The sequence below is a fragment of the Macaca mulatta genome, chromosome 6 (assembly GCF_049350105.2).
Source record: "Macaca mulatta isolate MMU2019108-1 chromosome 6, T2T-MMU8v2.0, whole genome shotgun sequence".
NCBI lineage: Eukaryota > Metazoa > Chordata > Mammalia > Primates > Cercopithecidae > Macaca > Macaca mulatta.
Window position 1 is genome coordinate 32,657,406 of NC_133411.1, and position 22,346 is coordinate 32,679,751.

The window sequence follows — 22,346 nt, forward strand, 5'->3', positions numbered from 1 at the left end:
CACAGGCCTGAAACGAAAACTATTAGGATCACCAACAGTTTGCCCAAAACCTCCTTTTTAACATGGAGATTCCCTGGGGAAGAATAACAAAAGGATTCCCCTGCACCCTGGTACCACAGGAATTTGTAACTCACTCTGCTCTGCTTAGATAGCCTGTGACTTGTTATTGAGCAATATGCCAAGGCAAGGGAGGGGAGAAGATAGAAAGGGGCAGGAGGCCCTAAAAATGGAAGTTGAAAACACTAGAGAAATACTTAACCTGGGGTGCACCAACTCATTCCTGTAATCCCAGAGCTTTGGGAGGCTGAGGGAGGAAGACTGCATGAGGCCAAGAGTTCAAGACCAGCCAAGGCAACATAGTGAGACCCTGTGTCTACAACAAGTAAAAATAAATTAGCCAGACATGATGGTGTGTACCTGTAGTCCCAGCTACTCAGAAAGCTGAGGTGGGAGGATTGCTTGAGCCCAGAAGTTTGAGGCTGCAGTAAGCATGATCATGCCACTGCACTCCAGCCTGAGCAACAGGGGGAAACCCTGTCCGAAAAAAAAAAAAAAAAAATGCTCTTTTTGAGTTGCATATTTGAGTTAACTTGCTTTATCATTTTACCAAGTATGAACTCATTACTTAGGGGATTACTATTATTGAATGCCTACATTTTAGTAGTGCCATAGACTGTTTAAATTCTTTTCAAATCATTTGTATGAATGGTTGACAAAATGTAATGGAAAAGGGTAGAATAAGCTTTGGTTTTACTATTTTATATTTTTGGTGCTAAGTACATCATAGTCTGGCCAATCTAAACTGTAATTCATATGTAGTCTCTCTAAACTAAGTTTGCAACAGGAGCATATTTTAAAAAAAAAAGTTTCTGTATAGGAAAAATGGATTTCAAAGTAGTAATACAAATATAAGTATGGGAGAAACCTATGCATAAAATAATAAAATTCAGGAGTCAAAAGAAAAAAATTAGGAGTTTTATCACTTAATGTATTTACCTATATCTCTAACTCTGCAGCTAGGTCCAGCTCCATGTATGAGTTAAAGAATATCTACTTGGATACAGCTTCCAACTTGCTATAATTTCTTTCCACCTCCAGCTATTATTAGCAATGGTAGAAAGAACTCTTTTAAAGAATACCTAGTAATTAACTTAAAGTCGCAGTTCAGATTAAATTCTTCTCTACTCTGTTAGATTAAGTTAACAAAGGGCTTTGAAGCCTTCTGTGCCTCCTGTAGCAGTTCAGCTGTTCTCACAATCACACTGTAAACTTTGGAGCCTGTTTACAGGACAAGAAAAGTGTTCTCCATTTGCAAGGAGACAGGTCATGAAATAGAAGAAACATTCTTAACAACCATGAAAGTAGACATAAGAAGAACAGGCCACCATTAGTTATTTTGAGGAAAGCACAAATCTACCTGATGGTAGTGTCTTAAAGAACTGTTAGAGAATAGGTTTTGTTTTTATGATAATAGACTGTGGTTAGTGTATGTTTGACTTATATCTGTCTGGTGATTAATAGGTACATACCAGTTTAAAACTCCTGAATCTTCTCCACCGGGTACACCAATTGGCAGAATCAAAGCCAGCGATGCTGACGTGGGAGAAAATGCTGAAATTGAGTACAGCATCACAGACGGTGAGGGGCTGGATATGTTTGATGTCATCACTGACCAGGAAACCCAGGAAGGGATTATAACTGTCAAAAAGGTAATGCCGCTTCTTAAACACCATACAAAGTGAACCCATTTACCTTTCTCCAGTTCCTAAGTTACCAGGGGCAATTATGTCTCACATAAACATTCCTTTAGATTTTTATTTGACTTATTATTTTCAGAAAAAATGCCAATTCTGGCCAGGCATGGTGGCTCCCGCCTGTCATCCCAGCACTTTCAGAGGCCGAGGCAGGAGGATCTCTTGAGTTCTGGAGTTTGAGACCAACATGGCAAAACCCATCTCTGTTAAAAATACAAAAATTAGCCAGGCGTGGTGGCAGGTGCCTGTAATCCCAGCTACTCTGGAGACTGAGGCAGGAGGATTGCTTGAGCCTAGGCAGCAGAGGTTGCAGTGAGATCACGCCACTGTACTCCAGCCTAGGTGACAGAGTGAGACTCTGTCGAAAGAAAGAAAGAAAGAAAGAAAGAAAGAGAGAGAGAGAGAGAGAGAGAGAGAGAAAGAAAGAAAGAAAGAAAGAAAGAAAGAAAGAAAGAAAGAAAGAAAGAAAGAAAGAAAGAAAGAAAGACAGAGAGAGAGAAAGAAAGGGGGGGGAGGGAGAGAGGGAGGGAGGGAGGGAAGGAGGGAAGGAGGGAAGGAAAGGAAGAAAGGAAAGGAAGAAAGAAAGTCAATTCTAATGACAATGAGATCTCCTGGGTTGGCTTTCAAGAACCTAAAATGATATGCATTCATGTTAATTCTATACGTCCAATGAATTTTTATTAGGAAGCTGCTAAGTAAATAAGTAATATAAACAAATGATATTCATAAAAATACATTAAGTAAATACTTTAAATGAACAGTAAATAAACAGTGCCAGACACTGCTCTAAGTGCTGGAGGTGCACTGGTACATACTACAAATGTTCTCTGCCCTCATGGTACTTCCAGTCTGGGTGAAAGAGACGAGGAGCCAAGTAAACAAACAAACAAATACATTACTACAAATTGTGATGCATGCTGTGAAGGAAAAGAGTACAGCAAGCAGTGATCAAGATGACTTGCATCACAGAAAGAGGATATATAAAGATCACAAGTTTAAATTAAATACCATAACAAATTTAAATTAAATACCATAAATTTCCTGTGACCTCTTTAGCTACTTTTTGGAACACAACAATAAATCTTTTCTGATTTCTATTTTTTTCCAAAGTACTGATTCATTATTTTATCCCCCAAATTGTCTAGCACCACAGAGTAGTATACAAAAATATGGCAAAAATTAAAAACCAATGAATGGTATGCTTCGAGACTAAAAATATTAATTTTGGTTAACTTTTTATGATTTCACTTTTATCATGTATGGTGTAATATTTTCTCTCTCCTTTAGCATACTATTACTTTTCTGGTAAATATAAGCATCGGTGGATGTAAATAACAGAGACTTTTTGCCTCCCAAACTTAGGATTACGTGTCTTAGTATCTGAAAACACAATAAAACATGTTTAAGTGACACTCAGACTAATGTTTTAAACTGTAATATAATTAGGAAGCCCATTAGTGTGCATTAACCTTTTTAATTTTCTTGGTGCCTTATCAGATTCGAACTGAAATTTTGCCTAGACGACTAAATCACATTCACTAACGTCTTGATTAATTGTGTTTCTAGTGAGCCTTGTCATATTATCATCAAAAACTAAAAGTCAGCAATAAGCATTTGGGTTCACCATGTCTCCAAAAGCAGAGCTACTTTTCCTAAAGACCCTTGACAACAATGATCATTATTTTCTTTGGCAAATAATTAGCCCAATGCCCTTTTCAGGATACCATATTGACAACAATGATCTTTTCTTTCTTTGGCAAATAATTAGCCCAATGCCCTTTTCAGGATACCATTTGGAATATTTCATTACCTCATGCAAAAAAAAAACACAAAACTTTAATCTATGTTTTTTTGAATGACGACGAGGGATTCACAATGCAAACTTGTGGCTCTCAATTCTGGCTGCACCATAGAATCACTGGGGGAAGTGTTTAATCATGTCGATTTTAATCTGCATGCCCCAATATGTTGGTTTAATGGTCCAGGGTGGGGCCAAGACATTGGCCAGTTTTAAACACTCACTGGTGTAATTAAAGCCAGATATGGCCTGCACAGTGGCTCACGCTTGTAATCCCAGCACTTTGGGAGGCCGAGGCAGGTGGATCATGAGGTCAAGAGATTAAGACCATCCTGGTCAACATGATGAAACCCCGTTTCTACTAAAAATACAAAAATTAACTGGGCCTGGTGGCATGTGCCTATAGTCCCAGCTACTTGGGAGGCTGAGGAAAATCGCTTGAATCTGGAGGCCTCATTGCAGTGAGCTGAGCTCGCGCCACTGCACTCCAGCCTGGCGACAGAGCAAGATTCTGTCTCAAAAAAAAAAAAAAAAAAAGCCAGATGTGAGAACATCTGACATGGAATAACACACTGTGTATTTGCCAACTTGCCCCTGATGGCCCCCTCTAGTAAAATGCGAGTATATTTTAAGTGGGGACAGAGTGGGCTCTACCAGACTCCTGCTTCCAAGTGCCCTTCCTGCCTGGTATGATGCCTTGTACCTCAGGACCCACTTTTAAGTCAACAGCAGGCACGGTCTCAGCCCATACACTTTTCAGGGCTGTGTGGCATCTGAACTCCTTCACAAACTTTATGATCATTTCCTGCCTAACAGCCTAGATGTAAGAAAAAAAATTACATCTTATCTTTTCTCCCTGTGCCCAATATCACACTAATGTGTTTCCCTAAGCAATATGATTCCATTCATTTATCAGTGATTTACACCAAAAATGTTTCATGTCTTGGCTTTCTGTGTCTTGGCTGCTTTAAATATGTCACTTCTTCCCCCACCCCCCACCCCCCACCCCAAGCTCTTGGACTTTGAAAAGAAGAAAGTGTATACCCTTAAAGTGGAAGCCTCCAATCCTCATGTTGAGCCACGATTTCTCTACTTGGGGCCTTTCAAAGATTCAGCCACAGTTAGAATTGTGGTGGAGGATGTAGATGAGCCTCCTGTCTTCAGCAAGCTGGCCTACATCCTACAAATAAGAGAAGATGCTCAGATAAACACCACAATAGGCTCCGTCACAGCCCAAGATCCAGACGCTGCCAGGAATCCTGTCAAGTAAGCACGCTTCTGCGATGTGTCTGTTTCATAAGCTTCAGTCCATTTATATTCAAATATCTGCCTGCACTTTAGAAAAGATGAATCCCTTTTGTTCCAATTAGACAATTATGTTTTCCTGAAAAAACTATTCTAAACAGCACCTTTAACTCTCTTTGCTCACTGCATAAATATTATTTTGGCAGAAATACAGTAGTCCCTTGTTATCCCCTGGGGGATTGGTGCCAGGACCACCCCCATATTAAAATTCACAAATCCGGAAGTTCCTTATATAAAATGACACAGATTTGCAGACAACCGAAGCTCATCCTTCCCTATGCTTTAAGTCATTTCTAGATTACTTATAGTACCAATTCAATGTAAATACTATGTAAATAGTTGTTATCTTGATGTTTTTATTTGTACTATTTTTTATTGTTTGCTTTTTGTTTTTTCCAAACATTTTTGATTTCCAGTTGGTTGAATCCACAGTTGCAGAACCTGTGGATACACGGAGCTAACTGTATAAACCTTAAAAGAACACAAATTTGGGAAGGAAAGCAAGCTATAGGGAGTTTACTGCTTAAATAGAAGTAGTATAAGGTGATGTGGCTGAATAACCTGGGATTATTTTTCAAGGTTTGAGATTTTTTTAAGTTTAAGATTTGTCAAAGAGTAGCAAAGAAAAAGTATGATTTTTAACAAATCAAGCACTGGGATTGAGAGCCTGTTTTTCAAGTGTTTTTCAAGTGTTTTTCAAGTGTAACACCTAAAAGACAGAATTATCCTCCATTCAGATGCATTTTCCTTTTGTAGATGTAGATAAAAACAACAATTGTTTCATGATATACGTCCGTGAAATCCTAGGGAAATTAATACAACAGAGTCCAAATGTATGCTATGTAAACTAGTTCTGTTTTCCCTATGCTTTCCTTACACCTTAGTTGTAAATCATGTTACAATAAGGCCTTATTGCTCTTTGGGACCACCGATGCTTCAGTATTCTCGGATCTTAACAGAAAAATGCTGGAGTCAACCAACCTCCAGCCTTCAGCCAGTAGCTTAGTTGACTAAATGAGAAAAGTACTAGCTGGGCGCGGCGGCTCACGCCTGTAATCCCAGCACTTCGGGAGGCAAAGGTGGGCAGATCACTTGAGGTCAGGAGTTCAAGAAAAGTGCTAGACCAGAATAGCATTGTGTCAATTATTACCCATAAACAAAGTAAGCAGATTGAAAAACTAGAGAAACTCTCGCCAGTGAGTTCGCAAATAGATTCTGGTCAAGGTGCCAGCCAAGTGCCAGGTACTCTAGGCACTAGGGAATACAGCCCTGATCCCATGAAGCTTACATTCTAATTGGGGCAAGCAGAAATAGACAAACAATAAATATGTAATACGTCAGGCAAAAGTAAATTTTAAGCAGGAAAATAAGGCAGAATAAGGAAATAAAGAGCACCTGGAGTACTATTTTAGATAATGGGGTCAGGTTTGGCATTCTTGGTAGGGGACCATTTAGTAAAGATTTGAATGAAATTAAAGGGCGAACCATGTTGATGCTGAGGGGAGAACATTCCAAGAAGAAATTAAAGGGCGAACTATGTTGATGCTGGGGGGAGAACATTCAAGAAGAGAGAAAAGCAAGGGTAAGTCTGATACCAGAGCTTGCTTGACAGTTGAAAGAGCAGTGAGGAGGCCTCCGCAGCTGGAAGAGAGTGAGTGAGGGAGGGGAGGTCAGATATGAGGCCTCAAAGAGGTTTGATAGCTGATGAGGAGTGTGGCAGGTCCTGTAGGGCTTTGTAGTTCATGGTAAAGACTGGATTTTGTTCTGATTGAGATGAGAAGCCACTGGAAACCTTTGAGTATAAGAGTTAACTAATCTAAAACTCCATTTTAAAAGGGTAACACTAGCTGCTACATGAAGACTATTATTGCAGATAAAAGAATTTGGGGCTCTAAGGCAGCAGTCATTTTCCAACTTTTCCCAGTTGAGCCCTTTGTTCAAATAAAACCTTATGACAAGCCCTACATCTCAAACACAAAAATTCCTGGCTTACTTTCAGGGAATAATTTTAAATCACTGGGCACATAAACTCTTGTTTTATCATCCTACTGGAATATCTATAAGACACTTTGAATTGGGCTATGGTCAACCATGTGAGCTCCATGGATCAAGTGTTTCTCCACATACATTTAATATTGTTAATAAGGAAAATGAATGTGGTTTTCACTAATATAGCTTTCACTAATATAGTTTTCACTAATGCATGTGTAAGTATTTTCACAACTACTCTCTTAGAGTTTATTTTAACTGCATAAGGAAAAAAATCTTAGCAAGTAAGTATCAAATTCAATTTGAAAGTGTTAATGCTAGAAGTTTACAAATATGAGCTTTGGTTATCTCCTTGATAGATCAACATTTTTTTAATTAAAAGCGAGAATGTTCTGTGAATTCAGGCAATATTTCCATATCTATATTACTTTTTATACCAAATACCATTTTTACCCACTGCATTATTTTCTGTTTTATGAAAGAAAGTAGTTAGCTTGTCAGATTATGTTGGCTGTCAGCTAATTTTTAAGCTTTTTGCTGCCAGCCTTTCCTTGGTACATATGGATTTGATACATATACATTTGAGACTAGAAATACTTATAGATATATTGGTATATAAATGGTATTCCAGTGTCCTTTTATAGGATAAAATTCATTCTTATATTAGAAAAATACATTCATACATAATTTTTGATTATTCAAAACATAAATGTTGAACAACTAAGTGCTAGACAATATGGTAGGTGCAAAATTAACACTAGAGAATTCTTCCTCAGAGCACTAATTTATCATTATGCAGGTACAAATCTTTAATTCTTTAATCACGTAAAATTATTTTCTTCTAATAACTTCATCTCAAATTCCCTTTGGTTTCTGTGAAATAATCTTATAATATGTCACTGTACATACAAATTATGAAAAATTTATGCAAACATACATCCTTTCCAGGAAGAACCACAAATCTTCCTGACTTGAGGATATATTAGAAGACAAATTATTTAATCACAGAATACAATTAAGTCCTAGAAAAAAAAAAAAAAAGAGCTACCTAACAGAAGGAACTGCTATAATCACGATGGGATTGATTATCTTGTTTCTTATCAGTGATAATTACAATTAATGTGATTGGACAATAAATATCTTTGATATAAATTTAAATTACCTTGGAAGGAAAAAACAACAAACAAGCAAGGCTTGTGTACAAACATCTTTCCCAAATGATGTGGGCATTTTAGATTTTCTATTAATTTTTAAATGTCCCAACACAAAGAAAAAATACAATTTTGGTATTTCCTAAATAGTTACTTTCTCTTTCAAATTGAAAGCTGCCTTCAACTAAAAATTCTCGCCTCTTACCCTTTATGTCAAGCCTTGATAGGAAAATATAATGACTTGTAAAATTTAAAACTATAGCGGGGGAAAAGAAGAAAACAAGATTATTGCTGTATGTAATTGTAACAGCTTACAGAAGCAGCACATCTTAAGCTTAGCATTTTCCATGAGAAAAAAATATGTATATAGATAATTATAAAATTTCTTACAAAGTCTATGAATATTGAGGTTTCCTTTTTGTAATTAACTATGTGCTATAAATATCTGTCATTCTCAAATTTAAAATAAGACGTGATCAAGTAAGTACAATACTGTTGCCTAAATTCTTAATAAATATTGATTCATGACATAAATGGCAAAACAATAGCTGTTTCATTTGTTTCAACCCTTTTGATAATAAAAACATAAGTTTATATCCATTGAAACTGAAATTCCAATTCAACTTAATATTACACCCATTGTGAACTTCATTAATTCTCTTTAAAATCAGGTTTAAATGGCCTACAATAATTGAATATCTATTTCATTTAGACACTCACTAGATAATAAAAATAAATTTTATGAAGATAAAATATATTGTTCATTATAATTCACTACTTGTGTTTTAAACCAAAATAACATATTCAAGTAGAATCTTGGATGCAGTATACTATGGCAAATTAGTAACAAGGGTTTATTTTTCTTAGAGCACTCATAATGATTCCACATATGTCTGCCTCACTAGGTCATTTACTTGAATTGAATTTCTTAGGCAATGTTTTTAAACCTCATAAAGTTTTAAAAATCCAGCTGAAATGGGCAATTTTTTTTCTAATGGCCTTAACAGATCAACTTTCTTCAGTTTTCTCTGTAATACCCCACCCCCACCCTGCTCATAAACATAGTGTATTAGTCCATTTTTACACTGCTATAAAGAACTACCTGAAACTTGGTAATTTATGAAAAGGTTTAATTGACTCCCATTTCCACAGGCTGTACAGGAAGCATGGCCAAGAGGCCTCAGGAAACTTACAATCATAGCAGAAGAAGAAGAGGGAAAGGAAGGGGAAAGTGCCACACACTTTTGAACCATCAGATCTCATGAGAACTCACTCACTATCACAAGAACAGCAAGGGGGAAGTCTGCCCCATGATTCAGTCACCTCCCACCAAGTCCCTCCTCCAACACATGGGGATTACAATTTGAGATCAGATTTGGGTGAGAACACAGAGTCAAATCATATCATTCTTCCCCTGGCCCCTCCCAAATCTCATGTCCTTTTCACATTTCAAAACCAATCATGCATTCCCAACAGTCCCCCAAAGTCTTAACTCATCCCAGCATTAACTCAAAAGTCCAAGTCCAAAGTCTCATCTGAGACAAGACAGATCCTTTCAGCCTATGAGCCTGTAAAATAAAAAACAAGTTAGTTACTTCCATACAATGGGGTTACAGGTATTAGGTAAATGTTCCCACTCAAAAAGGGAGACATTGGCCAAAACCAAGGGGCTACAGGCCCCATGCAAGACTGAAATCCAGCAGGGCCATCGTTAAATCCTAAGGCTCCAAAATAATCTCCTTTGACTCCATGTCTCACCTCTAGGGCACACTGATAAAGGGGTGTGCTCCCATGGCCTTGGGCAGCTCCATTCCTGTGGCTCTGCAAGATACAGCCCCCAAGGCTGCTTTCATGGGCTGGCATTGAGTGCCTGCAGCTTTCCCAGGCTCATGGTGCAAGCTTTTGGTGGATCCACCATTCTGGGGTCTGGAAGAGAGTGGCCCCCTTCTCACAGCTCCACTAAGCAGTGCCCCAGTGAGGATTCTGTTTGGGGGCTCCAACCCCTCATTTTCCCTCCACACTGCTCCAGTAGAGAGGTTCTCCATGAGGTCTCCACCACTGCAGCAGACTTCTGCCTGGACATCCAGGCATTTCCATAAATCCTCTGAAATCTAGGTGGAGGTTCCCAAACCTCAACTTCTTGCTTTCTGCACACCTTCAGGGCCAACACCATGAAGATGCCACCAAGGCTTGGGGCTTGCACCCTCTGAAGCCACAGCCTGAGCTGTACCTTGGCCCCTTTTAGCCACAGCTGGGGCTGAAGTGGCTGGAACACAGGATGCCATGTCCCAAGGCTGCACAGAGCAGCTAGGCCCTAAGCCTTGCCCATGAAACCATTTTTTTTCCTCCTATGCCTCTGGGCCTGTGAGGGAAGGGGCTGCGATCAAGGTCCCCGAAATGCCCTGGAGACATTTCCCCCTAATCCTGGCTATTAACATTCGGCTCCTCTTTAGTTATGGAAATTTCTGCAGCAGGCTTGAATTCCTCCCCAGAAAATGGATCTTTCTTTTCTACCACATGGTCACCGTTTTAAATATAAGTTCCAGTTTCACGTCATCTCTTTGTTCACACATGAGCATACACTTTAAGAAACAGCCAGATCAATTCTTGAAAGCTTTGCTGCTTAGAAACTTCTGCCAAATACCCTAAATCATCCCTCTTGAGTTCAAAGTTCCACAGATCTCTAGGGCAGACGCAAAACACCTCCAGTCTCCTTGCTAAAGCAAAGCAAGAGTGACCTTTAATCCAGTTCCCAATAAGTTCCTCATGTCCATCTGAGACCTCCTCAGCCTGGACTTCATTGCCCATATTATTGTCAGCATTTTGGTCAAAACCTTTCAACAAGTCTCTAGGAAGTTCCAAACTTTCCTACATCTTTCTTTCTTCTTCTGAGCCCTCCAATCTGTTTCAACCTCTGCATGTTACCCAGTTCCAAAGTTGCTTCCATATTTTCAGCTATCTTTATAGCAGTCCCCCACTTTCCTGGTAGCAATGTTCTGTATTAGTTCATTCTCACACTGCTATAAAGAACTACCTGAGCCTGGGTAATTTATGAAGAAAAGAGGTTTAATTGATTCACAGTTCTACAGGCTGTACGGGAAGCATGGCTAGGAGGCCACAGCAAACCTGTAATCATAGCGAAAGGTAAGGGGAAGCACTACACTTTTAAACCATCAGCTCTCATGAGAATTCACTCACTATCACAAGATCAGCAAGGGAGAAGTCTGCCCCCATGATACAATCACCTCCCATCAGGCCCCTCCTTTGACACATGGGGATTACAATTCAAGATTAGATTTGGGTGGGGACACAGAGCCAAACCATATCACATAGCTATTCTAAAAACTAGTAATACATTTATAAATAAGACAACATTTCTCAAAATCCACTAGTCTTCCACCAGTATTAGGGTTGGAATGTTTGGTTTCCAAATGCTTCTCTTGGTTTTCCTTGAATGTATTCAAACTCTCCTTCTTAAATATTTATCAAGTTCCTCGTCTGTTCCAGGCACCACTGTGTGTCTCTGGTCTCCCACTGATTTAAGTGATGTAAATGATTCTGTCTTTAGTGCTTTTCTTCCTCCACTGGACATTGTTTTCTTGGACAGCTGAATAGGAAATCTGGAATCAGTCCAGATCTTGATCTTGAGCTTCAGACTAAATATCTCTTCCCGTACTTTTCTCAGGCACCTTAGCCTCAGCATAGCAAAAATGGAACTTACCCATCTTCCCCGAATCCTGTTTTTCACTCCTTTTTTCTCTGTTTGTGGCAGCACTGTCCAAGCATTCTCCTCAATTCAACCAGTGATCTTTATTATCCATAATTTAGATTGTGGCACTCACCTGCTTAAAACCCTTTGTAGCCAGGCATGGTGGTTCATGACTGTTATCCCAGCACTTTGGGAGACCGAGTTAGGTGGATCACTTGAGCTCAGGAGTTCAAGACCAGCCCGTGCAAAATGGCCAAATCCTGTCTCTACAAAAAATACAAAAAATTAGGGCATGGTAACACACACCTGTGGTCCTAGCTACCTGGGAGGCTAAGGTGGGAGTATGGCTCAAGCCTGGGAGGTCGAGATTGCAGTGAACCAAGATCATGCCACTGCACTCCAGCCTTGGTGACAGAGTGAGAGAGTGAGACCACATTTCAAAACAAACAAACAAAAAAACCCTTGGGTAGATTCGCATTGCATTTAGAATAAATTCCACCTTCTTATCACAGCCTTCTGCAGTCTAGACTCTGGCTCTCTCCCTAGTCTCATCTCCTATCTCCCTCTTCTGCCTCACTAACCTTGGCCACACTAGCTGTCTTTTGCTTATTTCAACAGATGATTTTTTAAATTAAATGGAAAGTAGAAAAATAACCAACACCCTACATATGCATACAAACACACACACACATATTAAAGTTCTCAGGTTGTAAAAACTTGAGTTAAAAATGAAACAATTACTATATAAACTTGATCCAAATTTATACATATTAGAAAAGAAAATGTAATGGTGATCCTCAAAGTCATGCAACTTGTCTAGTGAGTTTACTATTAAGACCTCCATTGTGAAGAACTAATTTCTCAAAATATTTTACTTAATGTCAAGTTGTAGATATTCAAATATGCACTAGAGATGGAAAAAAATTCATGCCACAGATACTCTGGGACATGTTGTGTACCAGATGTGTTATGATGTTCTATGATGTGAGAATAGGAAATAGAAAGAAAAGCCTTTCTTAATTCCACTCTGCATTTTCAGGTACTCTGTAGATCGACACACAGATATGGACAGAATATTCAACATTGATTCTGGAAATGGTTCAATTTTTACATCGAAACTTCTTGACCGAGAAACACTGCTATGGCACAACATTACAGTGATAGCAACAGAAATCAGTAAGTCCTACCTAATACCACTGCTGTCCCCCATTAATAGACTGAGTGTCCCAGCAAGGGCTGGCAGAGCATAGCTTGTCACCATGTATTGACAATCCCACTTGATATATATTGAGGGAAAGAGCCCTGGAGTGATTTGCAGTAATGCTTCTTCTATATATGCATTGGCTTATACATAAATGGAGAGGCAACCCTGAAAGTTCTATGGTTTGGAAACAATAAAATGGGAATGTATCTCACAAATGAGATTGAATTGGTACTGGGTGGATTTAATTCCAAAAAGCTTATAAATTAGAACATTACATAAACAGCTGAAAAAAACAGACTCTCAATTAGACATTGCGTGTGGGGGCAAAAGATGAGAGTGGTCAAGTATATTGTAAAATGTGGGCATTGTTTAGAAATTTTTTAGATATCAATTCTCTAGCTTACTATAGAATTTCTATTTCGAAGTCTTTACAGAATTAAGAGATATAAATTATCACTGTTCCATGGTATACCAAAGTGACTAATACAAACCACCAAGTAATCAATAAAATGATTAGAATGAATTTTATGGTAGCCCCCATGAAATTGAAGGCAAAGAACAATAGTGCCAAAAGAATGCTTTAAATAAAATGATTACACACAATGAAAACTAACGTAGTTGGTCAATACAATGTACGGGCTGAAGAATATAAGTGAAAACCATCTTTAAAATAGAATTTCAATGTTTAAAACTAGGCTTCTAGGCCGGGCACGGTGGCTCACACCTGTAATCCCAGCACTTTGGGAGGCTGAGGGGGGCAGATCATGAGGTCAGGAGATCAAGACCATCCTGGCTAACGCGGTGAAACCCCGTCTCTGCTAAAAATACAAAAAAATTAGCTGGACGTGGTGGCGGGTGCCCGTAGTCCTAGCTACTTGGGAGGCTGAGGCAGGAGAACGGTGTGAACCTGGGAGGCGGAGCTTGCGGTGAGCCGAGATCACTCCACTGCACTCCAGCCTGGGCGACAGAGTGAGACTCAAACTCCAAACAACAACAGCAACAACAACAAAACTAGGCTTCTAAAGTATAGCTTACTTTTTTTTTAGTTTTTGTGTTTAATTTTAAAAGTTCTAAACATTTTTAGCTCACTTTGGGTATCTAGTGTGAAATATTCCTTATCGAGTAGTTTATTACATTTGTATTCTCTGTCAATATAACTCATGAGATTTGAAGTGACTACAGGATATTTGGTAGAACAGTAACCAATACGGGCAAAATGAAGCATTGCTTTTAGATAGTGATAAGGACAGCACATTAGAAATTAGGTAGGAATTTGCTCTTCAGAACTTATGTCAAGATTTATCTTGAAGTTCATGTTCATTTATATTAAGAGACTGATGTAGATAGCAAAGACAGAGCATCTTTGAAGTTTTAAAATTATAAAATTCTTTCCCACTGAAAATGGCCATTTTTCCGACAACCACGAAATTTTATTTTTTACCAAAGCAGTCATTTCATAAGTATTTTAAGCTTTGTGCCTAAAAAAATTGTTTTTAAGATTTAATGTTTCTATGACACATTTGAAAGTATTGGTGACTATCTCTTAAAAGTTAGTATTCAGCTACTCTAACTTTCGAAGAATAGTGTGAGTAAAATTTCAGACATTTTAAAGAATCTTACTGTCTAATCTTCTTAACAACCTTTGATATAACAGAAACCAAAAGCTTGTATAAAACCACCTCCCACTCACCTCAGGGCCTTTGCATATACTGATTCCTCGACCTGAAGAGTCGGAAATATTCACATGGCTTAAATCTTCTCTTCATTCATGTCTCTGGGCAAATGATGTCTCATCAGAGAAGCAGTCCTTGGTCATCATTCTAAGTAACAGCTCTATTTCTCTCAATCCTTTTTACCTACTTAATTTCTCTATAGCATTTACCATCTGATACATTATACATTTATGTGTTTATGGTTTGTCCATCCCCATTACAACAAAGCTGCAGGAAACAGGATCTTTGTTATGTTTCCTAGTGCCCCAACATCCCAAATAGAGGCTGCTATAGATTAGGTATTAGATGCCCCCTAAATACTTACAAAGTGAAAAAACAATAGACATACAAGCGAAGTAAATGAAGAGAGCTGAGGTGATAGATTCTAACTCCTGATTCTTACACCAGGAATCTGTCTTCCATACTGTGCTAAAAGATTACCACAGAAGGCAACCAAAATACTTCATTTATCTCAGGTCTGCAAACATTGATTCCGCTCTATCATTAATTCCAGATGAAAAGCCTGGGCTTTCAGCCTGGGCTTGGAGTCAGACAGATCCAAGTTTGAACCTGGACTTCTCTCTTTACTGTCTCTGTAAACACAGATAAATTGCTTAACTTCTCCATGTCTCAGTTTCCTCATCTGTAAAATGGGGGCAGTAACTCTGTCTATCTCAGAAGTTTGTGAACATTAAATAACATAATATAGCAAAGTGTTTAGCATGACATCTTGCTCTCGTTCAGCACTCAAACTAAAACACTAAGACCAATAACTATCCTTTGGTCTTCTGGTGGTTCATTCATTTTCCCTCTTCTTCCTTTTGTCCATATGCTCCCCATCAGCCTGCTTCCTTGAAAATCTACCTTTAAAATGCCTTTCTTGGTTTTGTGTTATCTTAAGGTTTATTATACAGTTGAACTATATCAACACAAGTAGCTTTGTCACCCATGTATCTCTAACAGGTGCATCCAACTCCAGATGTACCAAATAATCAAATTCTACTTTTTGTGACCACACTGATACTTAATGCCCAGTAGTACAGTAGCTTGGGGAATCTGTGCATGAATGAGAATGAAGAAGTTGAGTGGATGTTGTCTAAAGGGACTCGGCAATCAACATGTAAATGGCTTTTTCTTTCTTTTTGGAATGTGACAGATAATCCAAAGCAAAGTAGTCGAGTACCTCTATATATTAAAGTTCTAGATGTCAATGACAACGCCCCAGAATTTGCTGAGTTCTATGAAACTTTTGTCTGTGAAAAAGCAAAGGCAGATCAGGTGAGTTTCATTAAAAAGTACATTCAAGTTGAACGTCAGATTAATTTAGATCTTCTAATCATTGAGATGATTCACAGAGCTGAAGGAGAGTTGTGAATTATCTATGAAGTGAATGCCACGGAAATTAATACTATAAATAAGAACCAGGACTTACATATGAGAACTAACAGTTTCGAAGAACTGGAAGTTCATCAAAGACTGAGGCTGATTCCAAATTGATCTTAAGTTTTTATTAAAATAGATTAGTCACAGCTTTATTGGAAAAATCTTTATTGGTGAACAGATAGTTTAATTACCATATGTACTTGAAGTAATAACTAGAACATACTTTATAATTGCCTATAATTCATGATTTCACTTATTTACATTGACCATCTGTATAAGTAATACAAATTCATGAATGTTTTCCTATTTTACACATTCGTCCCCATGTGAAATAGGTCTTTGCTGCCAGTGATATAAAAATTATGTTTCAGTTTGTGAAAATAGAAGTACACTGTTAAAGTACACGTGCAGGTAGAAAGCTGAAGTTATCGTGTTCTACATACTTATTTTCTTTTCCATTTTTTGCAAGTTGATAGCTTATGTAATGCTAAGAGTGCATTTCTAGACAGACTGTCCAAAGAGAACTTCTACTTTGTGAAGTGCGATGTTGTCACAGACTATTGGGATATTTTATAGCTTTGCATCACTCAAGGCCAAATGTTTCTCAATCAGGGTGATTTCCTCCCTGGGGATATTTGCAGTATCTTGAGAGAGTTTGATTGTCACACTAGAAGTTGCTACTGATATCGGGTGGGTAGAGGCCAGGGTGGCTGCTTAACATCCTACAATGCACAGGACGTCCTACAGTGTCCCCACAACAAAGAATCATTCCCTGCCCTTTGGCTTTCTAACCCATAATAGAGCAGATTCACTGTACATTACTTAAAGGCTATCATTTTTATACTTAAAATGTTAAATCATTTTGTCAAGCAATTTATTGCAAAACGGTAAGAAACACTTTTGAGTTATCAAAATTTTATGGCAGTGTTCTGGTTTTTCTCTTAGTTGATTCAGACCCTGCGTGCTGTTGACAAGGACGACCCTTATAGTGGGCACCAATTTTCATTTTCTTTGGCCCCTGAAGCAGCCAGTGGCTCAAACTTTACCATTCAAGACAACAAAGGTAAATGAGTTCAAGTTACCTTCTCTACCTCCATCTATATCCATACCTGTATCTGTATGTATATGTATGTGTATGTATCTGTATCTATATCTATCTTTTCCCATCACAATTGATTCAATACGTGACGCAGTATCCACAAACATTCACCACTCTGCTTTCCGGTTCCAGACAACACGGCGGGAATCTTAACTCGGAAAAATGGCTATAATAGACACGAGATGAGCACCTATCTCTTGCCTGTGGTCATTTCAGACAACGACTACCCAGTTCAAAGCAGCACTGGGACAGTGACTGTCCGGGTCTGTGCATGTGACCACCACGGGAACATGCAGTCCTGCCATGCGGAGGCGCTCATCCACCCCACGGGACTGAGCACGGGGGCTCTGGTTGCCATCCTTCTGTGCATCGTGATCCTACTAGGTAAACTGGTTCTCCCTGCCTCCTATCTCCCCATGGTGAGGGGCTCACACTGTTACTGTGACACTCTAGATTTATCTGCCTCCCCCATTAAGGCATACAGCCTGATCTAGGTGAGTCGAGTTACATACTGAGAATCTGTGCTGTACGATGTGAACTCATTTTTGCTTGCAAATGGCTTTGGGAAATGAACAGATGTGAAACTTGCCCGTGTCTTTGCTTGCCCAGGAATCGTTCCACCAAAAGAATCTCTTGTCTATCAGACTGGGAATGAATCTCGGGGGATTTCAGGGCAACATAAATGTGCCCTTTTCATTTCATTTGTTGTGTAATTTTTTTTACTTGGAAAACATTGTTGTTAAATGTCTGGCATGGAGTGTATGATGAGGGCCCTTTCTATAAAGGTAAAGTTTAAAGATCTGTGGGAAAGTGGGAAGAGGAGTGTGCTGACTTTTCTCTCATCCTAGAAAAATAAAAGCTACGAAATTTTTTTAACCCAGCAAACTAATGTTGATTTACCATTTAAATGATTACCTTCTTAGCATTGCTCTCTGATTGCCACATGCATAAGGTCTATTTCTCACACTCAACAATAAATAACTTCTGTGACTGAGGAAATAAGTATGGGGGCGCAAAAGAAATGAATGTAATAAAAATGGAAATCAGGGTCCAGCAATGATTCAAATGAAATTTTTACCCCTAACCAACTAATTAAGCCTACAAGTCAAGCTCAGATTTCTCAACAGGCCCTTGGCTGTTTGTCAACTAAGAAAACAAATATTTGTTAATGCAGCCCTTCCAAAAATAAAAGCAAGATTTGTAAAGCTTGCCTGTATAGTGAAAAGAAAAGGTAAGAAGTTCAGAGTCAACCTGAATTATACAGGGGGAAATACTCTTTTTTAAAAAATGAAGACAGAGTGACTTTGAGAAGAGCAAAAGAGAACCTGCATTTCGCCAAGAACAGAATGCCTAGGGATCCCTGCTCGAGCGCTCCTTCACACTCCACATCAACCCTGCTAACTATAACAGAAGCCTTGAAACTCAACTACAGAACTGTGATTCTCTTTGTCAACTAAGACTTGGGGAAAGTATTTTAAGATATGAGCATAAATAAAAACTGACAGTGTGCAAAGACAAATCAGTGTTTCTAATGGTGTGAGTCTGTAACATTGTTTTGGAAGAGAAAGATATGAATGTTCTTTTTGATCAAAAGGGTGATTTTTTTAGAAGCCTTGGATTGGTAGGGCTGTACCCAAGGCATATTCCATGGACTCTTTTTGTCGTCTATGGAAGGAGAGATAACTCTCATCTGACGGAGGTGATTCTTCCTTTCTATCATCATCTACCCATTATCTCTTCCCCCTTTTCTCCTTCTAGTCAACTCACTGAATCTCCCCCTTTCATTTCCTTCCTCCAATGAATTCACTGTCTCCTCATGACTTCTAATTGGCCTCAGTGCCTCCCACATCTTGTTTAATCTCTTTGGAACTCTGTACCTAATAAAAAAGGAGAAAAAATGGGATTTAGCCTTTGTTAGGTATACACCATAGGTCAGATGCAGTGCAAGATGCTTTACAAAGGTTTTTCTCACCTAATCCTCAGCACCATTTGGTGTATATTTATCTGTACCTTACATATGGAAACTGCAACTCCAAGATGTGAAGTAATGTAGCCAAGTCATGTGTCTAACACGTGGTAAAACTAAAGTTCCCGACCTAAATTTTCTTCCCCAGGCTTGGTGCCTGAAGCCTGCACTGTACTTTCTTTTCAAACTTATGAAATGCAGGGTGATTTCCAGGCCGAAAGACAGCCCAAACTTAAAATGTGGCAATTGAAGAAAGTGGAGGAAAATGAAGGAAAGCCACATTGATATAGGAAGAAATCTGGAGTCCAGAAAGTGGATCATATGGTAATGGATATTTTACAAAAATAAAACAACAGTAAAAACAGCTAGACAACTGCTACATCTCATGTCTTATGGTGCCTTAGAGTTTACAAAACTTTCACATTCATGACAGTAGGACTGGGCACCGTGCTATTGATTTTATTTTACAAATAAGAAAACAGGCTTAGAATGGTCAAATCATTTAATTTAACCCAGATCTCTTGACCCTCTAGTTTTACGATGAGATTTGAACACAAATTTGCCCAATTGTCCCTCTATCCCCCCAAAAATCTTACTGCTATCCTCTGGCTTCAAAAGGGTAAGGGAAAAGGGGAGACTCAGTTCCTGCTGAGGGCACCTCATCAGGGCATCACTTTCTAAGAATGTGTTTGCCCCATGTGCTTAGCAATCACATTTTCACTTTATAAAAGTTAGCTCTGAGAGCTCTCCTAGACAGCGATACTCTCAAGAAATTCTGTTCAGATGTGCATTGGGCTAATAAGAAAAGATATAGGCAGTTTTAGCTGTAGAAGAATTAGACCATGAATAAATGCCTTTGATTTTTTTAATGTGCCCTCTCCCTTCCAGACAGTTGCACTTTCAGATGTGCATAAGACTAAAATAAAAGCTATAGATACCTTAAGCCAGGGAAGAATTAGGAGGTGATAAATGCCTGCCTCTTGCCTTACATGACTGAATGAGCCCATGTACATTAGAGCTTAATTCTTGGAGAGATAATTGGCTTGATTCTGTTCTCTAATCCCAGTGGATGTCCTTACTTACAACCGTCTGTTTTGCAAATCCATGTCATTGTTCAGACTGGCAGCCAGTCTGAAAGGTAGATCATGTGCATCCCTCTGCCCAAAGCCCTGCAGTTCTCTTCATGTCTTTGCTCAAATTATGCAACCTCCCTCCAATAACATATACAAAACTCTGCTGGCTGGGCGCCGTGGTTCACGCCTGTAATCCCAACACTTTGCGAGGCCGAGGCAGGTGGGTCACTTGAGATCAGGAGTTCGAGACCAGCCTAATCCAACATGGTGAAACCCCGTCTCTACTAAAAATACAAAAATTAGCCAGGTGTGGTTGTGGGCACCTGTAACCCCGGCTACTCAGGAGGTTGAGGCAGGAGAATTGCTTGAACCTGGGAAGCGGAGGTTGTAGTGATCTGAGATCCTGTCACTGCACTACAGCCTGGATGACAGAGTAAGACTCCATTTAAAAAAAAAAAAAAAAAAAAAAACTGTGCTGAATGTTCATATGGGCTCCTCAAATATATACAGAAGTATTTTTCTCCACCTTGTTCTGCTCTGCTTTTTCATGTTCATATTGCACTTATCACCTTCTAACAATTTCCTTATTTATCATACATATTGTTTATTTTGTCTCCATCCAACTGTCCCCCACCCTACCCACTCATTCAGTGCCTAGAACCGTACCTGGTACAGAGTAGGCACTACATAAATATTATCAAATGCATGAATGAATAAATACCCTGAATGGGTGCATCAAACAAGGCATCAAGATACTTTCTGGCAGCAAAAGAGGGTGTGTACAACTACAAAACCACACACTTGAAAGGGGCAAAGTTACATTTTCTTTGGAAATAGTCTATACTCCAGACCTGCTTCAAAACATGGCAATTATGAGTGCAGGCTTTTTAGTCGGACCAACCTGGATTTGAACTGCATGTACATGTAACAACTTTAAACTTCAATTTCCTCTTATGTAAAATGGGATTTTTAATGATGGTATCTACTTGTAGGGCTATTATGATAATTAAATGAGATTCAGTATGTTAAGCACTTAGTACAGTGCTTAGCACATAGAAAGCTCTCAGTTGGTAACCAATTATTATTAATACTAACGAAATTTTAATATGTAGATACATGGGTGTGCCTACATCTATCCTTATACAGGTAGTTATGTACACTCATTGAAAATACATTATTCTGTAATTCTTATTGCAGTAACTCAGTTTTCGTGGCTCATAAAAATTGGGCCTTGTTGTGGATGAAATAGTAAAGAGATACTACTGTGACTTCCTGTAATACACTCCTCTGCACAAACCCACTTTAACAATGCACTTTTTGACCTAGATGGCTGTTTTCTCCCTAAGCTTTTACTGTGTTTTTATTTTTTCACCCATCTGTCCATTTGTAGATAGATGTGTCTCTCTACAAGTAGCCAGCTGTGTTCCACCCAGCCAGCTGTGAAGAAAGATCAGGAGCTATTTAAACACAATTCTTGCTTTGCCTCTAATTTGAGTTAGGAGGGAAAAATCAAAAGAATGAACGTCCCGAGTAACAAACTTATAGAACATGAACCTTTGAAAAATAAAAAATAAAAAATCTCACTTACATGTGTTTATTTCATTTAGCTCAGTCAGAAATAATATGGCATGTGGATTCTTACCTGCTTCTTTCAAATTAGCCAATCTCAAAATCCAAAATGGGTTTCTGAATTATATCTGGGTCTCTCCAGGTATTTTCTGGAATAATATTGCTTTATATGTAGGAAAGGTATGCAAATATTCAATGTCTACTTTGGGTTTTAAACTAATTTTACACTTTTCTTAGGGAAAAAAAAAAAGGCATAGCGCAAAAGTTATTTCAGATGTGGAGTTATGTAAACCCTTCAACACATTCCCAAAGGTGCCAGTCTTATCCTTGTAACCAGTTTCAGAGCATTTTAGGTGTTCAGCATAATTTGCACCCTGATTGCAGTACTTTCACTGAGGCCGAGCTTCTTTTTTTTATCATTTTTTTTCCTTACCTTGAAACCAGTTTGCCATTTCAAAGTAAAAAGGAACTACTGCCAAAATGTGATGGTGTTTTATCCTCTACCTAAATTATAACCTTCTTTCAAATATTTACTCCATTTTATGGGTCCCGGTTTGATCATGGATGGAGGCAAGTGCATCCTTAAAGAAATAAAAGTTGAGTCTGCGTTTTCTAGAGAACTTTTAAAACTTCA

General features: G+C 38.6%; 1 protein-coding gene across 2 annotated transcripts in view; it reads left to right on the top strand.

Annotated features, from left to right (window-relative positions):
- CDH6 (cadherin 6) overlaps positions 1 to 22,346 on the top strand; it is a 136,173-nt gene that overhangs the window by 111,976 nt on the left and 1,851 nt on the right. For both annotated transcript variants that reach the window (XM_015139786.3, XM_015139785.3), the window contains exons 6-11: positions 1,522 to 1,709; positions 4,565 to 4,818; positions 12,746 to 12,882; positions 15,779 to 15,900; positions 16,951 to 17,068; positions 17,237 to 17,488. In XM_015139786.3, the coding sequence (XP_014995272.2) occupies positions 1,522 to 1,709; positions 4,565 to 4,818; positions 12,746 to 12,882; positions 15,779 to 15,900; positions 16,951 to 17,068; positions 17,237 to 17,488 (1,071 nt within the window). The remainder of the gene's footprint in view (positions 1 to 1,521; positions 1,710 to 4,564; positions 4,819 to 12,745; positions 12,883 to 15,778; positions 15,901 to 16,950; positions 17,069 to 17,236; positions 17,489 to 22,346) is intronic.